The sequence below is a fragment of the Perca fluviatilis genome, chromosome 18 (genome assembly GCF_010015445.1).
Source record: "Perca fluviatilis chromosome 18, GENO_Pfluv_1.0, whole genome shotgun sequence".
Lineage (NCBI taxonomy): Eukaryota > Metazoa > Chordata > Actinopteri > Perciformes > Percidae > Perca > Perca fluviatilis.
Genome location: NC_053129.1, coordinates 11,985,417 through 12,004,771, shown reverse-complemented (window position 1 = coordinate 12,004,771; position 19,355 = coordinate 11,985,417). Strand labels below are relative to the sequence as shown.

Here is a 19,355-nt window from a genome sequence, read left to right as displayed (position 1 = left end):
TCAGCATGTACAATACCAGGGCCTCTCCTGAGTTTTAAATACAGCTGTGCTTTTCCTACTATGACATGTCAACATGTCTGCCGTTAAAAAGGTCTATACTATGACTTTCTTACTCCTCAAGCTTAAACCTAACCATGTCGACACCCCTAGCGGATCTGATCTAGCATTTACCCATTTTGGTAATGCCAGTATGCAGTGGGTATAGGGAGTGCACTGAAGTTAGCTTCAGCTAGGTATCTAGGTCAGCTGTAAAGGCTGCCTTCATGTTATTTTCTTAGTGTTTTAAGTCAAGCTAGCTAGCCGCGCCGCCCTCATGTTACCAACGCACACACAAACCCTGGGCAAGCATCAATACGGCGACAACAGGAAATAGACCAATAAAAGGAAAATATAAAAATAATAAAATTGACTAGTCAAAGATAATTTCTTATCTGCTTAGGTTTATATTTATCAACAGATAAATGGTAAAATTATTTTTTAAATATTTGACCAACTCATTGGAGCTTAAAGGAAAACTTAAACTACTCCATTTTAATGATTTTACTTACAATAACTGGTGTAGCAATGCAAATTATGTTTTTGACTTGTCTGATGACACTCAATTTTGTCACTTTGGGTATTCCATATGTGCCAGCATGTTCACTGTTATGCGAAGCATTCAGGATGTTTGGTCAGGTTTATACTGTACACCATCTTACATACTGCACCGATTCTCGAAACCTGCAGCTCTTACAAGATTATATACAACTTCGAGAAATGTTCATATCTTGACGTCATTTGTCTCGTTCTCTCCATTGAAGCATTAAGCAAGACAATATACCAGTGGGAGAAGCTGGAATCTCTCGGCTGCTGCAAAGGTAACACTTGAAATGAAGGAGTCATAGAGGGTGCTTATAAAACCAAACATTTGGCTGCATGGGTATTTATTGATAGTGCATATACTTTCTTCACATTTCATAAAAAAGACATCTATTTGTGCTTATTGTTTCTTCTTACAAACATATACTGCATGAGACAAAAAATAGAAAGTCAAAGAAGAAAACAGTCAGATATGTCACATTTTCATGATGAAGACAACACAGTATGTCAGTAAAGAAAAAACTACATATTGTTGAAAAGGCACTAGTGTTTTGTTGGTGTAGAGTTGTACTAAATCATTTTAGCACAAGCACATTGGCATGATAATCAGAGTACATCAAGTAAAGCCCTTTAACATGTAACAATGGCAAGAAATGTAACATTAAAACTTTCAGTTTAAACCATTTTCATACGGTTCATTTCATAACATACATTCAGTGCAGGTTCTTATAAATAACATTTCAACACTTTACAGTATATTCTCATTCAAAGTATTTTGTAAAAGTTTGTTGTGAAATCTCACAGTCTTGCCCTTCTGTTCCCGAGCACCTTCAGAGATTGAGGTAGTCGAGGAGGACTAGTGATGAGTTCAAGGCCTCTTAGTACAGTCAAGTAGTTTCTTTGTTCTGGATGAGCACCAGGCAGCTAGTCTCAGCTGTAAGCACCGTGTGTTTGGGTTTGTAGACATACAGATAGAAGGTTCACTTGAGGTTGAGCTAATCTGCGAGGGGTTGGGCCCCATTGAAAAGGGAGTCATCCAAGTCTGAACTGGTCAGGTGTTTGTGAGGAGCTGTGGGAAGGAATCAACAGAAAAACAATTATATTCCCTGTTTGTCTATCACCCAGTCACAGCTCAACATGTAGTACTATATTCCCTTCTATCATTAATGGATCCATTACAAGTAGTACCTTAATGATGGGGGGGGGGGATTTATTGTGATTGTCATGTATTTAGCATTTTGTTTTTAATTAATTTTTTATAACCAATGATTGACGAAATATTTTCTGTTTATACAGTACCGCTGAAGGAGACGTTGTTTCCAGCCAAAACAGTACGAATGCAGAAAATGCATGTTATGTACTTTTTTTTACAAATAAATGTCTGACTGTTTTCAAAAAAAGAATGCACATCACATGTCAGTTTCTAGAAATGTCTCATGATATATATTGTCTCTAGAAGTGTATTATTCAACTTTTTTTTGGTTAAAGAAGGTTAATAAAATCATATAAAATGAAAAGCTCAATACAAATCTCATCGGGCCAAAAGCATATCTTCCCAGCCCTAATGATCAGCACTACCTGTTAATGCCAAAGCAGTCCTGAACGCAAGTGATCATTGTATTGTATATTGACACTGGCGTTAAATAGCCATAGATAGGTTTTGGCCACCATAATTCTTGGAGGTAAAACAGACACAAAGCCACAGAAAGTACGCTCCTCTCACACTGTGCCAAATATCTGTAAGCCGCTTAAGAAAGTGCTACAAGTGATTTTGGCTCTGAGCCACTGGCAGTGATACAAACGGGCACACTTCCAGAGCATTAATGGAAAGTTTGAGCTCTGGGTGTCATGTTGAAATACTGAATGGAAATAGCTCGGTGAAATTTATCATGTTTAATTATGTATATCGCAACTTAAGCTTTACAATAATGTATACTGTACTGTGGATCTCAGCCTGGATTTTCATTTTAGTCATCATTGTGTAGACATGTGATGCGGTTGTATAAAACATTTAAAAAAAAAACGTATACGTTTTCAAACTATCTAGCAAAATCATGACTAGCATTGAAACAGCCAACCGATAAGCTGTCAGTGCACAGGTTTTGTAGCTTCGCTATGTAAATACTCACACAGTGTGTCAGATCTCAGCGCGCTGCTAAGGAATGTGCTGGGGCCTTTGACAGAGGAAGAAAGAGCAGCCAGTCTCAGGCTCCGGGAAGTGGCGTCCAGCTTCTCGTCCTGTAAGACAGGAGGACACAGTAACTGACAAAGCTGAACGTCTGCAGTAGAGATGGTCCGATACAATTTTTTCCTTTCCGATATATGAACTTGCATATCGGCCGATACCGAGTACCGAGCCAATACCGGTGTTAAAAAAAGAAACCGCTGTATTACTACTGTCCCTGTACAGATGTGAAATGATTGCTCAGGTTAAACCCTTTTGTGAAACGTAACAGAAATAATGAATGCCAGTGAACATTATTTTATTATCTACTATGACTACTTTTAAGGTAGATTTTTTTTTTTTTCTTTCAGGGCTAATTTACGTTGTACGGGAGTAGACTCACATACTCGCGATACAGATACTAGCATTTTAGGTGGTAAAGGAGCCATTACCGATACTGGTATCGGAACAACTGTAGTCTACAGCCACGCTAGCCGCACTGTAATGCACGGGAACGAAAACGTGACCTTTAGCAAGATCTTTAGCAATATATAGTATAGCCTGAGGGCGAACGACTCAAATTGTCAGGTTCAGCCATACTTTTCCAGACTCAATGGATGTACATGGACTAATGAGTCATATCCACAATTATCCGATGCATTGCCATGAAATGTCCATGGCCAACATTCATGGTCACCAGAGGACCAAGCGTAATGACTTTGGTCATTACTTTCATACTTTTTGATCCTTTAGCAATGAAAGAGCTCTACATCTACTAGATGAATGGCCACACAATTGTGACATTTCCTCTAGCGCCCCAATGGGGCTGCCATTTGTGGTTTGGAGTGAAATGTCTAAACAACTATTGGATGGATTGCCATGAAATTTGGTAAAGACATCAATGTGAACCTCAGGATGAATTGTAAAAACTCTGTTGATCCCTTAACTTTAAACCTAGCGCCACCATCCCTCAAAAACTAATTGGTTGGTTTATAAACAAATTACCTGCAAAACTAACAATCCGATCGGAGTCGATGTGGGCCTTTTTTAACTGATCGGGGATTGGCAGCCACCGGCTCGCCTTATTCCCATCATTTACGTCACTAAATTCTACACTATTCTAAATAGAAGTTGATTTTATGTTTAAGTTTAACAAAAATTCTAGCTGCACTAAGTTAAATGTTAAAGATGTCTTTCAGTTACTTTGTTTTCTTAGTTATTTTTGATTAATGTGCATTATCCTCATAAATAAATAAATCTTAAAAACACGGTGTAGAACTCTATTATCGGATTGGGACTTGGTATCGGCAAATATTCAATATTTTAAAAATCGGATCGGGGGCCAAAAAAAGCAGATTGGGACATCCCAGAGAGAGAGAGAGAGAGAGAGAGAGAGAGAGAGAGAGAGAGAGAGAGAGAGAGAGAGAGAGAGAGAGAGAGAGAGAGAGAGAGAGAGAGAGAGAGAGAGAGAGAGAGAGAGAGAGAGGTGAAACTTAACTTTTATTTGGTAGTTATCAGATGTGATTCAGTGTAACTGTCAGGTTTATCAGTGACAGTGAAGTGTGCAGACTTGAGTCTCTGCTGACAGTGAAAAGCAGGGTGACAGCTGCCTCATCCACAGGGATCGAACACTCGCACGTCTGTTGTCTGACTTTACCCACACGACAGGACCATAATGGTAAATAACTATTCATTCAGTATATAAACTACACTCATTATCAGTAACACTGGCATATGCCATCTTGAGTTGCCTGATGGCACTGAACTCATGATGTGACGATGCAAAGATTCAACTAATTGAATGACCAAACGGTAGTGATAGACGGAACAAATGTCAGTGCCAAAATTGAATAACAATCCATCCAGTAATGGGAGTTATTATATTTGTCTCGTAGTCCGAAGTGTGAGTGACAGACCAATTGAGAATATAGCCGCATCCCCAAATTTCACAGTGTAAACTTAACAGTGCAACAAGAAGTGTGAACAGCTCTGCACAAGAGATGTCTTACAGTACTACACTTTACAGAGCACACAGACCCCACAAAATAAATTCAAAGCACCTTAAAATAAGAGTTGTGGGCCAGATTTGGCTGCCCACAAAATGCTTATCTGAACATCCCAAGAGCTCCACAGAATGCTAAAATATTCTGTTGGGGAAGAGAGTGTGATTTGAGTCCCTCTACATTATGCACTGTGTGCACCTGTGTATGATAAAAGCTTCTTTTACAGACATTTATTTGCCAGTAAACATGCAGGCACAAGTGTCCCCGCCTGAACAGATATCTCTTAATATTTTGTGAGTCTGTTGCAAGGCCCGCCAAATCACTGGGGTCTCTTGAAATTTGACACATATTGCAGTTTTCTTTTATCCTGTGTTTATAGATCATTAACATTACACATGTCCTGTGATGGCAGGACAAGCACTGAGACAAAACTAAATCCTGCATGAATAGAGCTTTGGAAGCTGGTGTTTCAAGCAGAGCCACTACTACAATCAGGTTAGAGGCTGTTTGTTGTTGGCATTGCTGGCTCTGATCAAGATGGAACTCTAGTAAGGCACATTCCATCCATCCTTTTTCCTTCAACAAACCCTGTGTGGGCAGCAGCTATTAGGCTAATGCAATCGCCACTTATCACTCAACACGGGACTCATTTGGCAAACCAACGGGGTAATCTGGCAGATTAAAACCATTTAAAAAGTGACTGTATGACTGTTTAGGGGAGGTTGCAAACTGCTGATGGCAATCAGCTGTCAACAATGATGTCTTGATGACTCCCTTGACTGCTTTATAGCACAGAAGATGACTGGATCAATTAACAGGGACTGTTAAAAAAAAAATCCGGTTTTGTTGGAGTGTACATTTGTGACATTGCTCGAGCTTGTCCCACTCGGTCCATCCGTGATGCATTACAAGCATGTGGAATTATTCATTTATTCATACAAGTTGCAAATTAGGTGCGGTGCACACACTGGCACTGGTGTGGGCGAGCTAGACTCATAAATGACTCTCAAAGTCAGGCTATCCTTATCCAAACGGCTGCTGTTTGAACAAAGCACTGCAATTAGTGACTGAAATAGAAAAGGTGTGGGTTGTTGTTTGGGAGTACGGGCTCTTGTAAGGCATTATAAAGCTCATTTTTCTACAGTACAGAAGTGTGTGTGTGTGTGTCGTACTCTGTACTCCTGGATTCTGCGTTTGGACTCGTCCAGCTGGTGCTGTAGATCCCAGACGATCTCTTTGTATTTGGTGTAGCGGTGCTCCAACATCTCCCTCTGCCGCTGGGACTCCTATTAGCATGAAATGGAGGCTGTGTGTTAAACTGTCTTTAAGCAGGCCGAAAGGGCAAAAGCCTGAGCATCCAAATAGTTTTCAGCCTCGTATATAGCAGAAGAACAACACTGAAATAAATGCACAGCATTGATTAAGTGGATAATGTGATCATGCGTGTCCACATGTCTTAATGTATTCATGTTTGACTGCACCCAAGGTTTGTTATAATTATTATAAAACTAACTTTCTGTCATATTTGCTGAAACTGACCCTATGTTCCAGTAGAACTACATGAAGCAGGTCATTTAAAAAACAATCCGGCTCCTCTGGCACCACCTACAGCCTGTAGTGCGATTTGCAAAAATCCACCGCTCCCTGTTCAGATGCACCAATCACGGCCGGGGGGTGGGGGTGGGGGTGTCTAACTGCGGGTCAATCACTGCTCATGCACACGCATTCATTCTCCCATGTGGGGGGGAGGGGCTTAGGAGACCGTTTTGGGTTTTAGTGCAGGGCTCGAGAGTGCGACTGCGAAGGGTGCGACTAAGATTTTTCCTAGGTCGCACCGGTGCACCTAACGTCCTCGCATCCGCTGCCTCTCCACTAACGGAGCGATGTTGTTTATATCGATATGGTTTAATGTTGCGTTACATGACCCATTCCTTCTGGAAAGCCGTGCCTGTGTTTGGATTTGGATCTCTCCTCCGCGCAGCCCCGCCCCCATTCACTCACACACCGGCCGGCTCACCTGCAACATGGAGAGACACAGCGCCGCTGGTCCACACTCCCGACATTTGTCTACAGTTTTAATTGTTATTAACACAGCTGTATATTGTTAAGTATGAGAGGGAAACCTGTATTGGTACCAGTGTTTCCGCTGGTAACTCTGTTACTGCGGCCGCCACAGCGAAAAACACATTATTAACCCTTGTGTGGTCCTTCGGGTCCCAGTGACCCGAAGGACCACACAAGGATTATGTACTTCCCTTTACTTTGTTGAGAATTGCTCTCTAAACCCTGTTTCTTGTAAAGTAAGTAAGTAAAGTTTATTTCTAGAACACATTTAAACACAGTTTAAGCTGACCAAAATGCTGTACAAACAAGAACTAAGGTGCTGTATTAACCCTTGTTTAGAGAGCAATTCTCAACAAAGTAAACGGAAGTACATAATCCTTAAAGGGTAAAACTAACTTCAGTTCGTTGAGTAATAGCGTGTAAGACGGAGCATGCTGGATCATAGTTCATAAAAATGCAGCGCAGTGACGATACAGACATTTCATAGCCTACACAAGACGGGTGTAACGCCGCTAATGAGTCAGCCGTCACTCTCTGAGTAGCCTAGCATACGCTTCAGTCCATCGCAATCCCCCTGTCTTTCGGTCCATCTTTTTTATTTATTTTTTTTATTTCGGCCTTTATTTTGATAGGAAAGCTGAAGACATGAAAGGGGAGAGAGAGTGGGGGGATGACGTGTACAGACATGAAAATCACTCACCTTTCGGCGAAATTCGCCGTTTTGAAACCAAAATAGGTGACCTACGTGAATCGTGTAGATTTGATGAGAAAATGTTTAAGGGGGGAGAGGGGTGGTGTAAGTACTCGGGCCTGGTGCCGTATGACTATTTTAGAAAAATAAATAAATTAAAAAGTCCACATGGGATTTGTTTTAATGCGCTGGATTTAACCTTACTGTCTATGGATTTGACCAATCATCGAACTTCCACCAACCTTCTGCAGCGCATGTTCAAGGAAGACGCCGGCCGCGGTAAGACAGGGCTTGCTAGTCATTAGATGCTAGTCACAAAGCTTCGGTCCGTACACTCTGTAATACGAGTACGTTACCGGCAACGACCGCTACCGTTAAGACTGCGACTGTTCCTTTACTGACCGACCGTGATACAAACAATACGTGTGTGCATGTTCATAGCGGAACATGATTTGTAAAAGCTATCTGAAGCCCAAACTGCCTTGACAAAGCTGTCTGTTTGGACTCAGCATGGCAGGTATTTAAACATAACGGCCTTGTCCCAGAGTTTAGACTTCTAGCTATATGAAAAGATAAACAATGCCACGTTTTTAATAATTGTAAATAAAGCAGCTAATATCAGCATGGACAAAATCATGAATGTACTAATTTGATTTTTTGATGATGACCTGGCCAAAGTAGTAAATTTTAGTTTTCACAATGATTCATTGTAGGATTATGATATTATTGCAATATGTAAATCCACATTGACTCTTTATTTAATTTATGGTTGGAAGAAGTACAAATGTATCCAAAACGTTTTAGTCTTTAAAAATTATGACTTTTATTATTGTGTAATGTCAGAAGGACTTTAACTGTTTTGCCAGTCAAATTAACTTTAATGAGTGCATATTGAAATATTACACTGTTGGTTGGCAAAAAATGCATCTCAAAATGCATCAGATTGATGCTTTAAAATATGGAATATTTAAAATGTTCTTCCGGGGGGGCATGCCCCCGGACCCCCCTAGAGGGGTAATATCCTTCTCACCTTTTTCACCCCTGACCCGTTTTCATGCCTGTCATATAGGAAAGGGCTGCAGGTCGGAGTCAAACCTCTATATTTACCAACTGAGCTATCCGGGCGTCCTCTCTCTCTTTTAATCTCTTTTAGTCTGTTATTGTTGTTGAAAGCTTATGAAGGAGCTTTCTCAGGCTATTTATTTTAGATAACTTTCATTTACATGTGTTGCAGCTGTATATTTTCAAACTGGTAAAGAAAACCCTGTCTTTGCATTTTATTTTAATCACAATCTGTTTTAATAAAAGAGCTTGTGAAAAGTGGCTTTGACTTAAAACTGAACATTTAACCCACTTTGTAAAAAAAATACAGAGCTATATATCGTGTATCGCCATTCAGCGTTACGGCGATGCGAGGAAAAATTTGGGTGCACCTAAATTTTGTGCTGGTGCACCTAAATAAAAAAAGTTAGGCGCACCAGTGCAACCAAGGCAAAAAGTTAGTGTGGAGCCCTGTTTTAGTGGAAAGAGGGGAGAAGTTGTCGATTTTGGCCAAGTCCTGGATCTTCACAATCCTACCTACAGCAGCTTTTAAGTGAAAAAAATAAAGAATACCTTCACCACTCTATTTTCGTATGAAGAAAATGTATCTAGGCTTTAAGTTTGGCCCACCTCCAAATCTTTGAAGTTGTCCATCAGACTTTGCTTCTCTGGAATTGACTCCAAGTGGTCCAGGGCAACTCTTGTGTTCTGGGAAAAACACACACAACACACAAAGAGAGAGTTAACATCGCAATATTAGGTTGGTGGTTTGTCTGACATTCATATTTAGCCATTTCAATCTGCCACAACTACAAACTTGACTAACCGTGAAAACAATTTAATGAGCAATTCATACATTATATACAATATCCAAAATAATGCATCTTGAAGTGATTCACTGAATGAAAAGTAAAAACTTCTAAGATTGATAAGCAGGAGGAGAGTCTTCTGTTATCATCATCAAGTAGACTCCGTAAATAATTAATTGCCATGTAAGAGGCAAGCAGAAAACATTACAAATGCAACAACTAAATAGCAAATGGAGAATTATCCACAGCTAAATACTGGGGCTGCATCCCAGTTCCCTTAATCGCCCCCCCCTTTCCCCTTACGTGTCTTTTCCTCGTTCCTCAGCACGTCTCACTTAAGACTGAGGAAAAGATGAAAGAGAGAGGAGCGAGGAATAATATAACACACATTTAGTGAAATTAGACGTTAAACCCAGTCGAAGGGTCACCTGAAGCGATGGTTACTGATGACGGCTGCACAGCTGGATCAGCTGTCCGTGGGCTTTAACTGCTCTGTGGTGGCTACTGATGCCTTTTTATTTGCAGAGATAATGGGCTGTGCTACCCAAATAACAAGGGTGCACAACTGATACTATTAGCACTGTTATGTTTTATTTATGTCCTCCTACATGAGAAAACAAAATGTGAAATATTAGCATATATTGTCCCTTTAAAATACACTGTATGATAAGCATTCACACATACAGTATGCACAACAAACCTGTATGTAGACTGTATGGATCCAAGTCCATTTGTAAATATATTACATATACATGCTCAATCTACAATGTTATTTCAAAAAATGTCACTGACTTTGAATTGCCAAACTCGATGCAACAGGTTGCCAAGGCAACATGATTGTCGGGGAAAAAAAATAAATTCAATATAAATATTTAACAAGCTCCAGCACAAAGCACAGTCCCTCTGTCTCTTTTCTCCATGAAATGAAGCTGCCTATAAGTGCGGTCGCAAATTTTGAGATAAAAAAAAAGCTTTGACGGAACACAATGGACCATTTAAGTGACACTCCCAAACTGCTGGAGCACCTGAGGCTATGTGAATGCAGCATTAACCACTTGGCTACCGGGAACAGAAAGATAAAAACTACTTGGAATAGTATCTCCACAGCTGTGTGTTAGCGCTGGAGTATGGTCTGGCTATACTGCTTATCTATTCTGGGATAGGGAGAAAAGAAACGCTCTGGCTTATTTGTACTTCTTTAAACCATTCACAGCCCCGCATGCAGCAACGGTGATCTTGCTAAATAGATAGCGGAGATTTATCCCAGCAATGTACATCCGTTGAGACTGACTAGTGGAGTATTAACCCCTCTAACAGCAGCTCTGGGCAATACTGGTGCTTGTTTCCTGCGCTTTTAAGAAGTGTATTTCTAGGAACACCATCTATACTGTACATTTCCCATTCAAACCTACATGATAAAAGGCATGATATCGCACTGCCTGGTCAATTCAAAAGGTAATTGAGGACTTTTGTCACAACAGACACTTTGATTAAGTAACTACTCCAGCAGCACTCCATTCTATTCATCCCTCCACTGCATGTTTCAGTAGTGTTCCCATTCCCATTCAGATGGAGCACTTAAGCATCAAAAGAACCAGCTGTTACATGGCGTCACGCTGATTAAAACACTGAATGGCACACTGACATCCAAGTGAGACTCGCTGGTTGATCCCCAGCACCCGGCCTGAGCGGAGCATGGGTCGATGCATCCTGCTGCTGTGTTAGCAGGAATGATTTGACTGATCGGAGGTATTTCCTATTCTACAGCTAAGGCTGAAGGCTGAAGTGGCCAAGCATGCCACATAATTGTGATGGATGGACATGGTGCGTTAGACAGCTTCATTTGTTTATTTTTCCGAGAGTAAAAAAAAAAGAAAGAAAAAAAAAAGGGCTTGGGTCAATATAGTCGTTCATTGGTGCTCCGTAATTTCGGTGCTGACATCTAATAGCTGATTAAGGATGTTAGTGGTGAACGTTAACAGCTTAGATGGTGAGGTCAATACTGTATTGTCAGTACACCTCGGTTCTTAACCCCATCAGCAAGACTTATGATGATTAACAGAGCTCTGAGCCTTGACTGAAGTAATCATTTCTAACCCTATGTTAGCTGGAATGGGTTGTTAAACAAACATAGCCTTAGGTGAACCTGCCTACACAGCTGCATTGAATCATGTTGAAAGTCAAAATGACTTCTAATTTAACAACTCCAGGGCATTTAATACCTCCCAAGTTTTCTAAACCTGAATATACATACCCCTTTCCATGAACTGTTTTCATTACTCTGATGAAAGAAATCAACCCTTACCATCTCCAAATCCAAAACACGGTCCTGTAAAGACACACAAACACAGCAACTTTACTTTATATGCATATAACAATGACGTAAGAGCCAATACCAAAATAAGGTTTAAAACTAACACAATGAGCCAGACGGGGAGTCCAGGTAACTGCTCAAAATGGTAGATTAGCAGAGAGAAACCCTGTGGGAGAATACTGACAGAAGAGAGAAATAGTGTTCCAACAAATAGGTAACAAGGGAAGGAAATGCACAGGGCTAGGGAGAGTTTGTAGCACACAACAGGCTTTTTATCACACACGCTGACACACAACAACACCGCTCTCGCTGCTCATCCAGCTCCTGACTGATGTTCCCTCTCTAACGATGCATAAGTGATGCTATGCTTCTTAGCTGTCTACAACACACACACACGTCTACCCTACCCCCAGCCGGCTGCCTCTCCCCCTCTGCCGATGATGTGTTCATGGTTTATAACAAGAGTACTTTCTTTTCCTCAGCCCACCCTCAGACTTTCCCCCCCCCCTTCCCCGCGCTCGTCTACGTCCCTCACTCTATATCTCTCTCTCCTCATCCTTCATAATTAAAAGCTCGGCTGGGTGTGAGAGGGCTGATTAATTGCATGCGAGCTCTGGCAGGTGTCATCATGCAGCCACAGATGGGACCCTGGAAAACACAAACACACGCACATACACACACGTCTGCGAAGCACTCGTTCTCTCTCTGTGTATGTGTGTGTGTGTGTGTGTGTGTGTGTGTGTGTTGTGTGTGTGTGTGTGTGTGTTCCGCTGTTTATTGGTGAGCAAAGGGTCGGTGAGGCACTGGGGGCCAGTCCGATCCAGGTGAGTTGGTGGCCTGCCAAGTGTAGATGCTGCAGTATTGAAAGACAGAGACAAGGCCTCTGGTGGCTTTTAAACTCCAAGGCCTTGTGTCTGCAGTAATTAGCTACTTGTCCAAGCCAGGCTGCAAGCAGTGTGTCAGGCCCACGGCTGTGTACTTGTGTTTGTAGCGCTGCATCACAGAACTCAAGACGACTAAATCCCAGCAGTTACTCAAAAACACCCCAACAGATATGCAAAAAACAAAAAACAATTTGAAGGCAATGTGGTGTATAAATAAAAACACTACCAGCTGGTCTCTTTTTGGCAGCGTAGTTGAAATTAGGCCAGCTGGAGAGTAAAAATCTACTGTTTAGGGTGGAGATTTACAGACACAAATGAACAGACAAACAGAGAAGGATTATTAAAGACATAAAATGCTAACCTGAAAGCAGCTCATTTCTTCCTCCTTCCTGCGACTCCTCTCCAACAGCTCTGAAAAACACATTGCCGTTGATGAGTTGATAACACTAGATTCCATGGTCCAGTGTCAAAGTATTGATACTTGAGTCAATCAAGGCATATGCTGAGTTTATTCACCTTCTGCAGATGGTGTAGTATATTTTTTATTAATATTTTCATTATCATGCTAAAAAAATAAAAATGTCCTAATCATTTCCTATGACTATACCTATGTAATTTGGTACCAACTATTGGCAAAATAGAGTCAAGGTTTTGAAATGTTTATTTTAATTGGTTTAGAAGTCCAACTTTAAACTCATCCATTTGTTATCGCAAACTCCGGTGAGGGACATACAAAATTTTCGGCCAAAAATGGCCCAAAAGGGCATTTTCGGCCGAAATACTTTTATCACCGAAACAATACGGCCGTATATGTTGTGATGACGCAAACAGAAACCGCGACCTGCACGTGTGTCAGTACCCGATCCACCTGCAAAGCGTCTCCTAAGCAAAGAGGTTGAGACGGACCACGGAGTCTGTCAGCACACGTTTCACTGAGATCTATTCGGATCCTCTGCACTTCATCGCGACTGTACTTGATCCGCGTTATAAAGATTACTTGGATGCGGAAATAAAGCAGGGCGCACGAGAAATGATCCAGGTCGTGATGGATGCGGAGAACCCGCGTGGAGACAGAGATGGAGCGCGCACGGAGCAGCGCCCAGCGCAGGAGGAGATCAGAGCGCAGAAAAAAAGACTCGTCTCTCTGCACCAGATGAGGGGCATGCACCCTCGTTGTCTGATATGTTCAGTGAAATCCTGCAAGAAAGTGCCTCAAATAATAATAATAATAATAATAATAATAATAATAATAATAATAATAATAATAGGTAAGCTATTCTGTTCTTAGGCTACTGTATACTGTATGTGATTATCAGATTGTAGCCATATTTCTGCTAGATATTTTTTGAATTAAACTTTAATATTAATTTATACAATTGCAATGCCTTGATTTTAGTAAAGTTAGTACACAGTCATAGCCATAAATGCAATGGTACTAATAATTGGCTTAATTTCTTTCGGTGTTTCGGTTTCGGTTTTCGGTCTTGGTTTCCTCTTTTTTCGGTTTTCGGTTTCAGCCAAGAATTTTCATTTCGGTGCATCACTAGTAAACAATGTAAAGCTGTTTTGCAGCAATGGAGGTTGATCAAGCTTTGAAAGTTGGTGCTACCAATTCCCACACGTGTTCTTCACCATCAAAAGGCACTTAGAAACTGGGGGAAACTCTGTCAGGAAGAGGTCTGGCAGACCCAAAGCCACAACACAATCAGAAGACAAATTTCTGAGAGTCAACAGCTTGCGTGATAGGCGGCTCACAGGACAACAGCTTCAAGCACAGCTTAATAGTGGTCGTAATAAGAAAGTCTCAGTTTCAACTGTAAAGAGAAGACTTCTAGCTGCAGGTTTGATGGGTCGAGTTGCAGCAAGAAAGCCATTGCTAAGACGTCAGAATAAGAAAAAGAGGCTTGCCTGGGCCAAGAAACATCGTCAATGGACTACTGAAGACTGGAAGAAGGGGTTATGGACTGATGAATCAAAATTTGAAATCTCCGGTTCATCACGCAGGATTTTTTTGCACACCGTCGAGTATGCAAAAGGATGGTTCCTCAGTGTGTGACATCAACTGTCAAACATGGAGGAGGAAACGTGATGGTCTGGGGATGTTTAGCTGGATCCAGGGTCGGTGATTTGTACAGAGTGAAAGGCACCCTGAACCAAAACGGCTACCACAGCATTTAGCAGCGCCATGCAGTACCCTCTGGTATGCGCCTAGTTGGTCAGGGGTTCATCCTACAGCAAGATAATGACCCAAAACATAAGCTATATCCAAGCTATGCCAGAACTACCTTAGCAAAAATGAACAAGATGGTAAGCTTAAAAACATGGATTGGCCAGCACAGTCACCAGACTTAAACCCCATTGAGCTGGTTTGGGATGAACTGGACACAAGTGAAAGCAAAGCAACCTACAAGTGCCACACATTTATGGAACTTCTGCAACAGAGTTGGGAAGAACTTTCTGAAGAATATTTGATTTCCATTGTAGAAAGAATGACACCAGTTTGTTCAGCTGTTATATCTGCCAAAGGGAGCTACTTTGAGGAGTCAAAAATTTAACTTCAATTGTTCATTTGTTCTATTCTTTCATTTCAGAGTACAATAAGACGTTGAACTGCATGAATTTCAATAAAAACCTGGAAAAATTGGGGTGTTCTAAAACTTTTGACCGGTAGTGTATATGCTGAATTGTATGCTTGCCTGTAGACAAGGAACTGACCCTTTATGGCAAATAGTTGTCCAATTAGATTTTTGCAGTAGTGGAATGTAACTAAGTACTGTACTTAAGTACAAATTTGAGGTGCTTGTACTTGGCGATATGGAGAAAATCAGATATCGCGATAGACTTGTCCTAATACCTCGATGTTGATATTATAGGGTTGACAAGTGGAATTAATGAGTTCCCCCAGCCTGCCTATGGTCCTCCAGTGGTTAGAAATGGCGATAGGTGTAAACCGAGCCCTGGGTATCCTGCTCTGCCTTTGAGAAAATAAAAGCTCAGATGGGCCGATCTGGAATCTTCTCCTTATGAGGTCATAAGGAGAAAGGTTACCTCCCCTTTCTCTGCTTTGCCCGCCCAGAGAATTTGGCCCGCCCATGAGAGAGAGACATCATGGCTTTCAAACGAGTACAGTGGCAGTTGGTCAAGGCCACACCCCCACACTCCACACTCCACCTTGCCCCCCCCTCTCCTCCTCAATAGCTACAGACACAGAAATGGCACATCCTAAGGAAAGCTCATTGTGGGACTGGCTCTAGTGGCTGTAATTCTGCACCAAGGCTGAATTTCGGGAAAGAGACTTCAGATACAGTATTAGGGGACCACTAAGGTCTATATAAAAGAGACTTCAGATACAGTTTTAGGGGACCACTAAGGTCTATATAAAAGAGACTTCAGATACAGTATTAGGGGACCACTAAGGTCTATATAAAAGAGACTTCAGATACAGTATTAGGGGACCACGAAGGTCTATATAAAAGAGACTTCAGATACAGTATTAGGGGACCACTAAGGTCTATATAAAAGAGACTTCAGATACAGTATTAGGGGACCACTAAGGTCTATATAAAAGAGACTTCAGATACAGTATTAGGGGACCACTAAGGTCTATATAAAAGCATCCAGAGAGCAGCATGTCATGGGACCTTTAACAAAATATGTGGTAATGAGATTTTAGATAAATAATCTTCAGTAATGTAGATATAATGACTAAGTGGGTAAAGGTAAAAATAATAGAAGAGCTAGAACAGTCTGGTAACAGAAAATGACATCACTTTACTGTAATGCATAAAACCAGGAAAAGACAAAAAACACTTAAAGGGGTGATAGAATGATTATATAGGGTATTTCACACTGTTCCTTATGGTCTCCTAATGGGTTATGTAACATTGGTTGGGCTGAAAATGGCCTGGTTGATATTTTACTGGCCCTTATGCATCCCTGTGTTTTGGCCCCATTTGTAACAAGAGCTTTTCTTCCAAATATGGTATGGTCATGAATATTTAGATGAGCTGCGCGCTGATTGGTTGAGCGACTTGCCATTCGCAGACGATGACGGCCAGCGCCGATTGGTTGAGCGAATCCCCAATACACATACATTAGAGAAGCGACAGAATCTCATATTCCAGACACTGCAAGGTTTCATTACCAAATTCACTTCTGAGACTTTTTTAAGCGAGAAATCAACTATATAAAGCTGAAATATGGGCCGTTTTACAAAAATTGATGGCTAATTGCAAATTTGGTAAGACGTGTCGGACTTTAGGAGCTCCACACAGTCGTGCGCGAAGGCGGCAGCCTGCTGGGCTCCATACCCCGCGCAAAGTCACCCTTTGTGGATACTGCACTCGCGGGCTCCGGCCAGCTGCCGGCATAACTAATATATTTACGGTTTGAATTTCGTCCGCCGCACTTATATAACATCATTCCCCAATGTCTTATAAAGCTAACCGTTGTGTCCGATTTGATTTAAAGGCATTTTACGGACGCAAAGCGTCTTTGTAGAACGAGCAGCTGCTTGCTATATGTCCCATTCATTACAATGGGGAAATACCGGCTAGCTAGCTACACTGTCGCCATAACTAAATTATATTTACAGTTTGAATTTCGTCCGCGCCACTTATATAACATCATTCCCCAATGTCTTATAAAGCTAACCGTTGTGTCCGATTTGATTTTAAGGCATTTTTATGAACGCGAGGCATCTTTGTAGGACCAGCAGCTGCTTGCTATATGTCCCATTCATTACAATGGGGAAATACCGCAACTAGCGAGCTAGCTACATTCGTCATAACTAAATTATATTTACAGTTTGAATTTCGTCCACGCCACTTATATAACATCATTCTCCAATGTCTTATAAAGCTAACCGTTGTGTCCGATTTGATTTTAAGGCATTTTTATGAACGCGAGGCGTCTTTGTAGGACGAGCAGCTGCTTGCTATATGTCCCATTCATTACAATGGGGAAATATCGTTTGAATTTCGTCACGGCATGAATATTACAGGTTCCTCAAGGTCTTACAAAGCTTAGCTAACACTTGTCCGATTTCGGTTTCAATTGAATGTATTTTTGTGAATGTCAGAGTTAGGAGGAGGCTAGCTAGCTCTCATTGATGGACTCCATCTCACCGCGGCTCTATCAATGAGACCTCGCGGACAAGAGGCGTTTATTTCCCGATTGTTTGTTTAAATAACTCAACACACATAGCCATTATAAGATTAACTGGAACCTGCGGGCGGTAAAAGATTGCGGGGCGTAACAAGCTCGCTGACACTGCGGTCAGGCGGCGATGTAGCAACCCAGGCAGCACCAACACCGGCACTAAACTCCGAACACAGTCGGAGAAAATTTGCAATTAGCCATCCATTTTCGTAAAGCGGCCCATATTTGAGCTTTATATGGTTGATTTCTCGCATAAAAAAGTTTCAGAAGTGAATTTTGTAATGGAATAGCAGAGATCTGCGTGACCTACCTAGATTCAGAAAACTACCTGATCTCAGGTCAGTTGTGTAGCCTATGTAAATGTTGGGGCGTGACCGTTCTCTTAATAAACCCATGGGCTGACAAAGGTTCCGGTTTTTGGGAGGTTGACGTCAACTTCCAGCTTTGTTGGGATTCGCCCGTTTTCAGAGGCAGTTTCAAAATATGAGATTTTCATAGTAAAGGGGTGTCAATGGGATTTTGAGCTTCTATGTATGTCCTATTTACCCACCGAACTGTCCTCATTCAACTATGACAAGGTAAAATCGGTTTTGCATTCTATCACCCCTTTAAGCCATTTATGATATTAACGATATCCAAAATCTAAGACGATAATCTAGTGTCATATCACGATATCGATGTTATATCGATATATTGCCCAGCCCTACTTGTACTTTACTCAAGTCTTTTTTTTCAAGCCACTTTCTACTTCTACTCCACTACATTCATCTGACCGCTTTAGTTACTAGTTACTTTACAAATCAAGGTTTTGCACACAAAACATATGTAGTTTGTAAAAACGGTTTTATTATAAATTAAACTACCCAACAATATATAGACCTACTGTACAAGTCCAGCTGAAATGATTAGCTGATTAAACACTTTAGTTGATTGACAGAAGTGTTTGGATCATTGCCAGTTTTAAAATGTGAGGATTGTTCTGCATTAAGTACTTTTTACTTTTAATACTTAAAGTACATTTTCCTGATGATACTTACATAATTTTACTTAAGTAACATTTTCAATTCAGGACTTTTACTTGTAACAGTTTTTACAGTGCAGTATTAGTACGGTTCTTAATACTTCTTCCACCACTGGATTTTTGTTGTTAAATCAGCACCAAAAACAGTTGAGGGAGGGGACAGGGAGTTGCAGTGGCAAACATGAGTGTACCATCAGAATAGTAGTATAATGGCTGCGCTTTACACCTGTATAAATATTATCGGAAGGTTCTAGTAAACTGGTAACCAAGCAGCTTTCTGAGTCAGAAATTGAATGAAACAACAACAACAACAAAAAATGCAAGTGAGTGCTCTGCCTGAACTAACGCTGCACTCCTTTTTTGCATGTTCAGCTAACCTGCGCTGTGCACTGACTAAAAAGGCTTCAGGTTAAGCTAATTTTAGGAATTTATTCAGAAGTACTAATTAATTGCGGTCTCTATTTTACCTATAACATGATTCTTTCCTGGAAACTTCCAGAGAAGTTATAAGGAATTTATGGACCTGTAAAATAATGCATTACCCAGGATCTTTAATAATGTTAAGCCATTTAATTGGAAAGCATATCTTCTAAATCATATCTTATCTAAATCGTGTTGCAGCTGT

The 19,355-nt window shown here is 41.0% G+C and overlaps 1 protein-coding gene across 5 annotated transcripts in view; it reads right to left on the bottom strand.

The window, feature by feature from the left end:
• Window positions 1–887: 887 nt before the first annotated feature.
• The window catches only part of LOC120546813 (centrosomal protein of 128 kDa), a 113,889-nt gene continuing 95,421 nt past the window's right edge, over window positions 888–19,355 (bottom strand). For all 5 annotated transcript variants that reach the window (XM_039782025.1, XM_039782026.1, XM_039782022.1 and 2 more), the window contains 6 exons: window positions 12,911–12,960; window positions 11,657–11,680; window positions 9,173–9,250; window positions 5,919–6,032; window positions 2,709–2,817; window positions 888–1,648 (listed from right to left, as the gene is read on the bottom strand). In XM_039782025.1, the coding sequence (XP_039637959.1) occupies window positions 1,575–1,648; window positions 2,709–2,817; window positions 5,919–6,032; window positions 9,173–9,250; window positions 11,657–11,680; window positions 12,911–12,960 (449 nt within the window). In that variant the 3' untranslated portion in view covers window positions 888–1,574. The remainder of the gene's footprint in view (window positions 1,649–2,708; window positions 2,818–5,918; window positions 6,033–9,172; window positions 9,251–11,656; window positions 11,681–12,910; window positions 12,961–19,355) is intronic.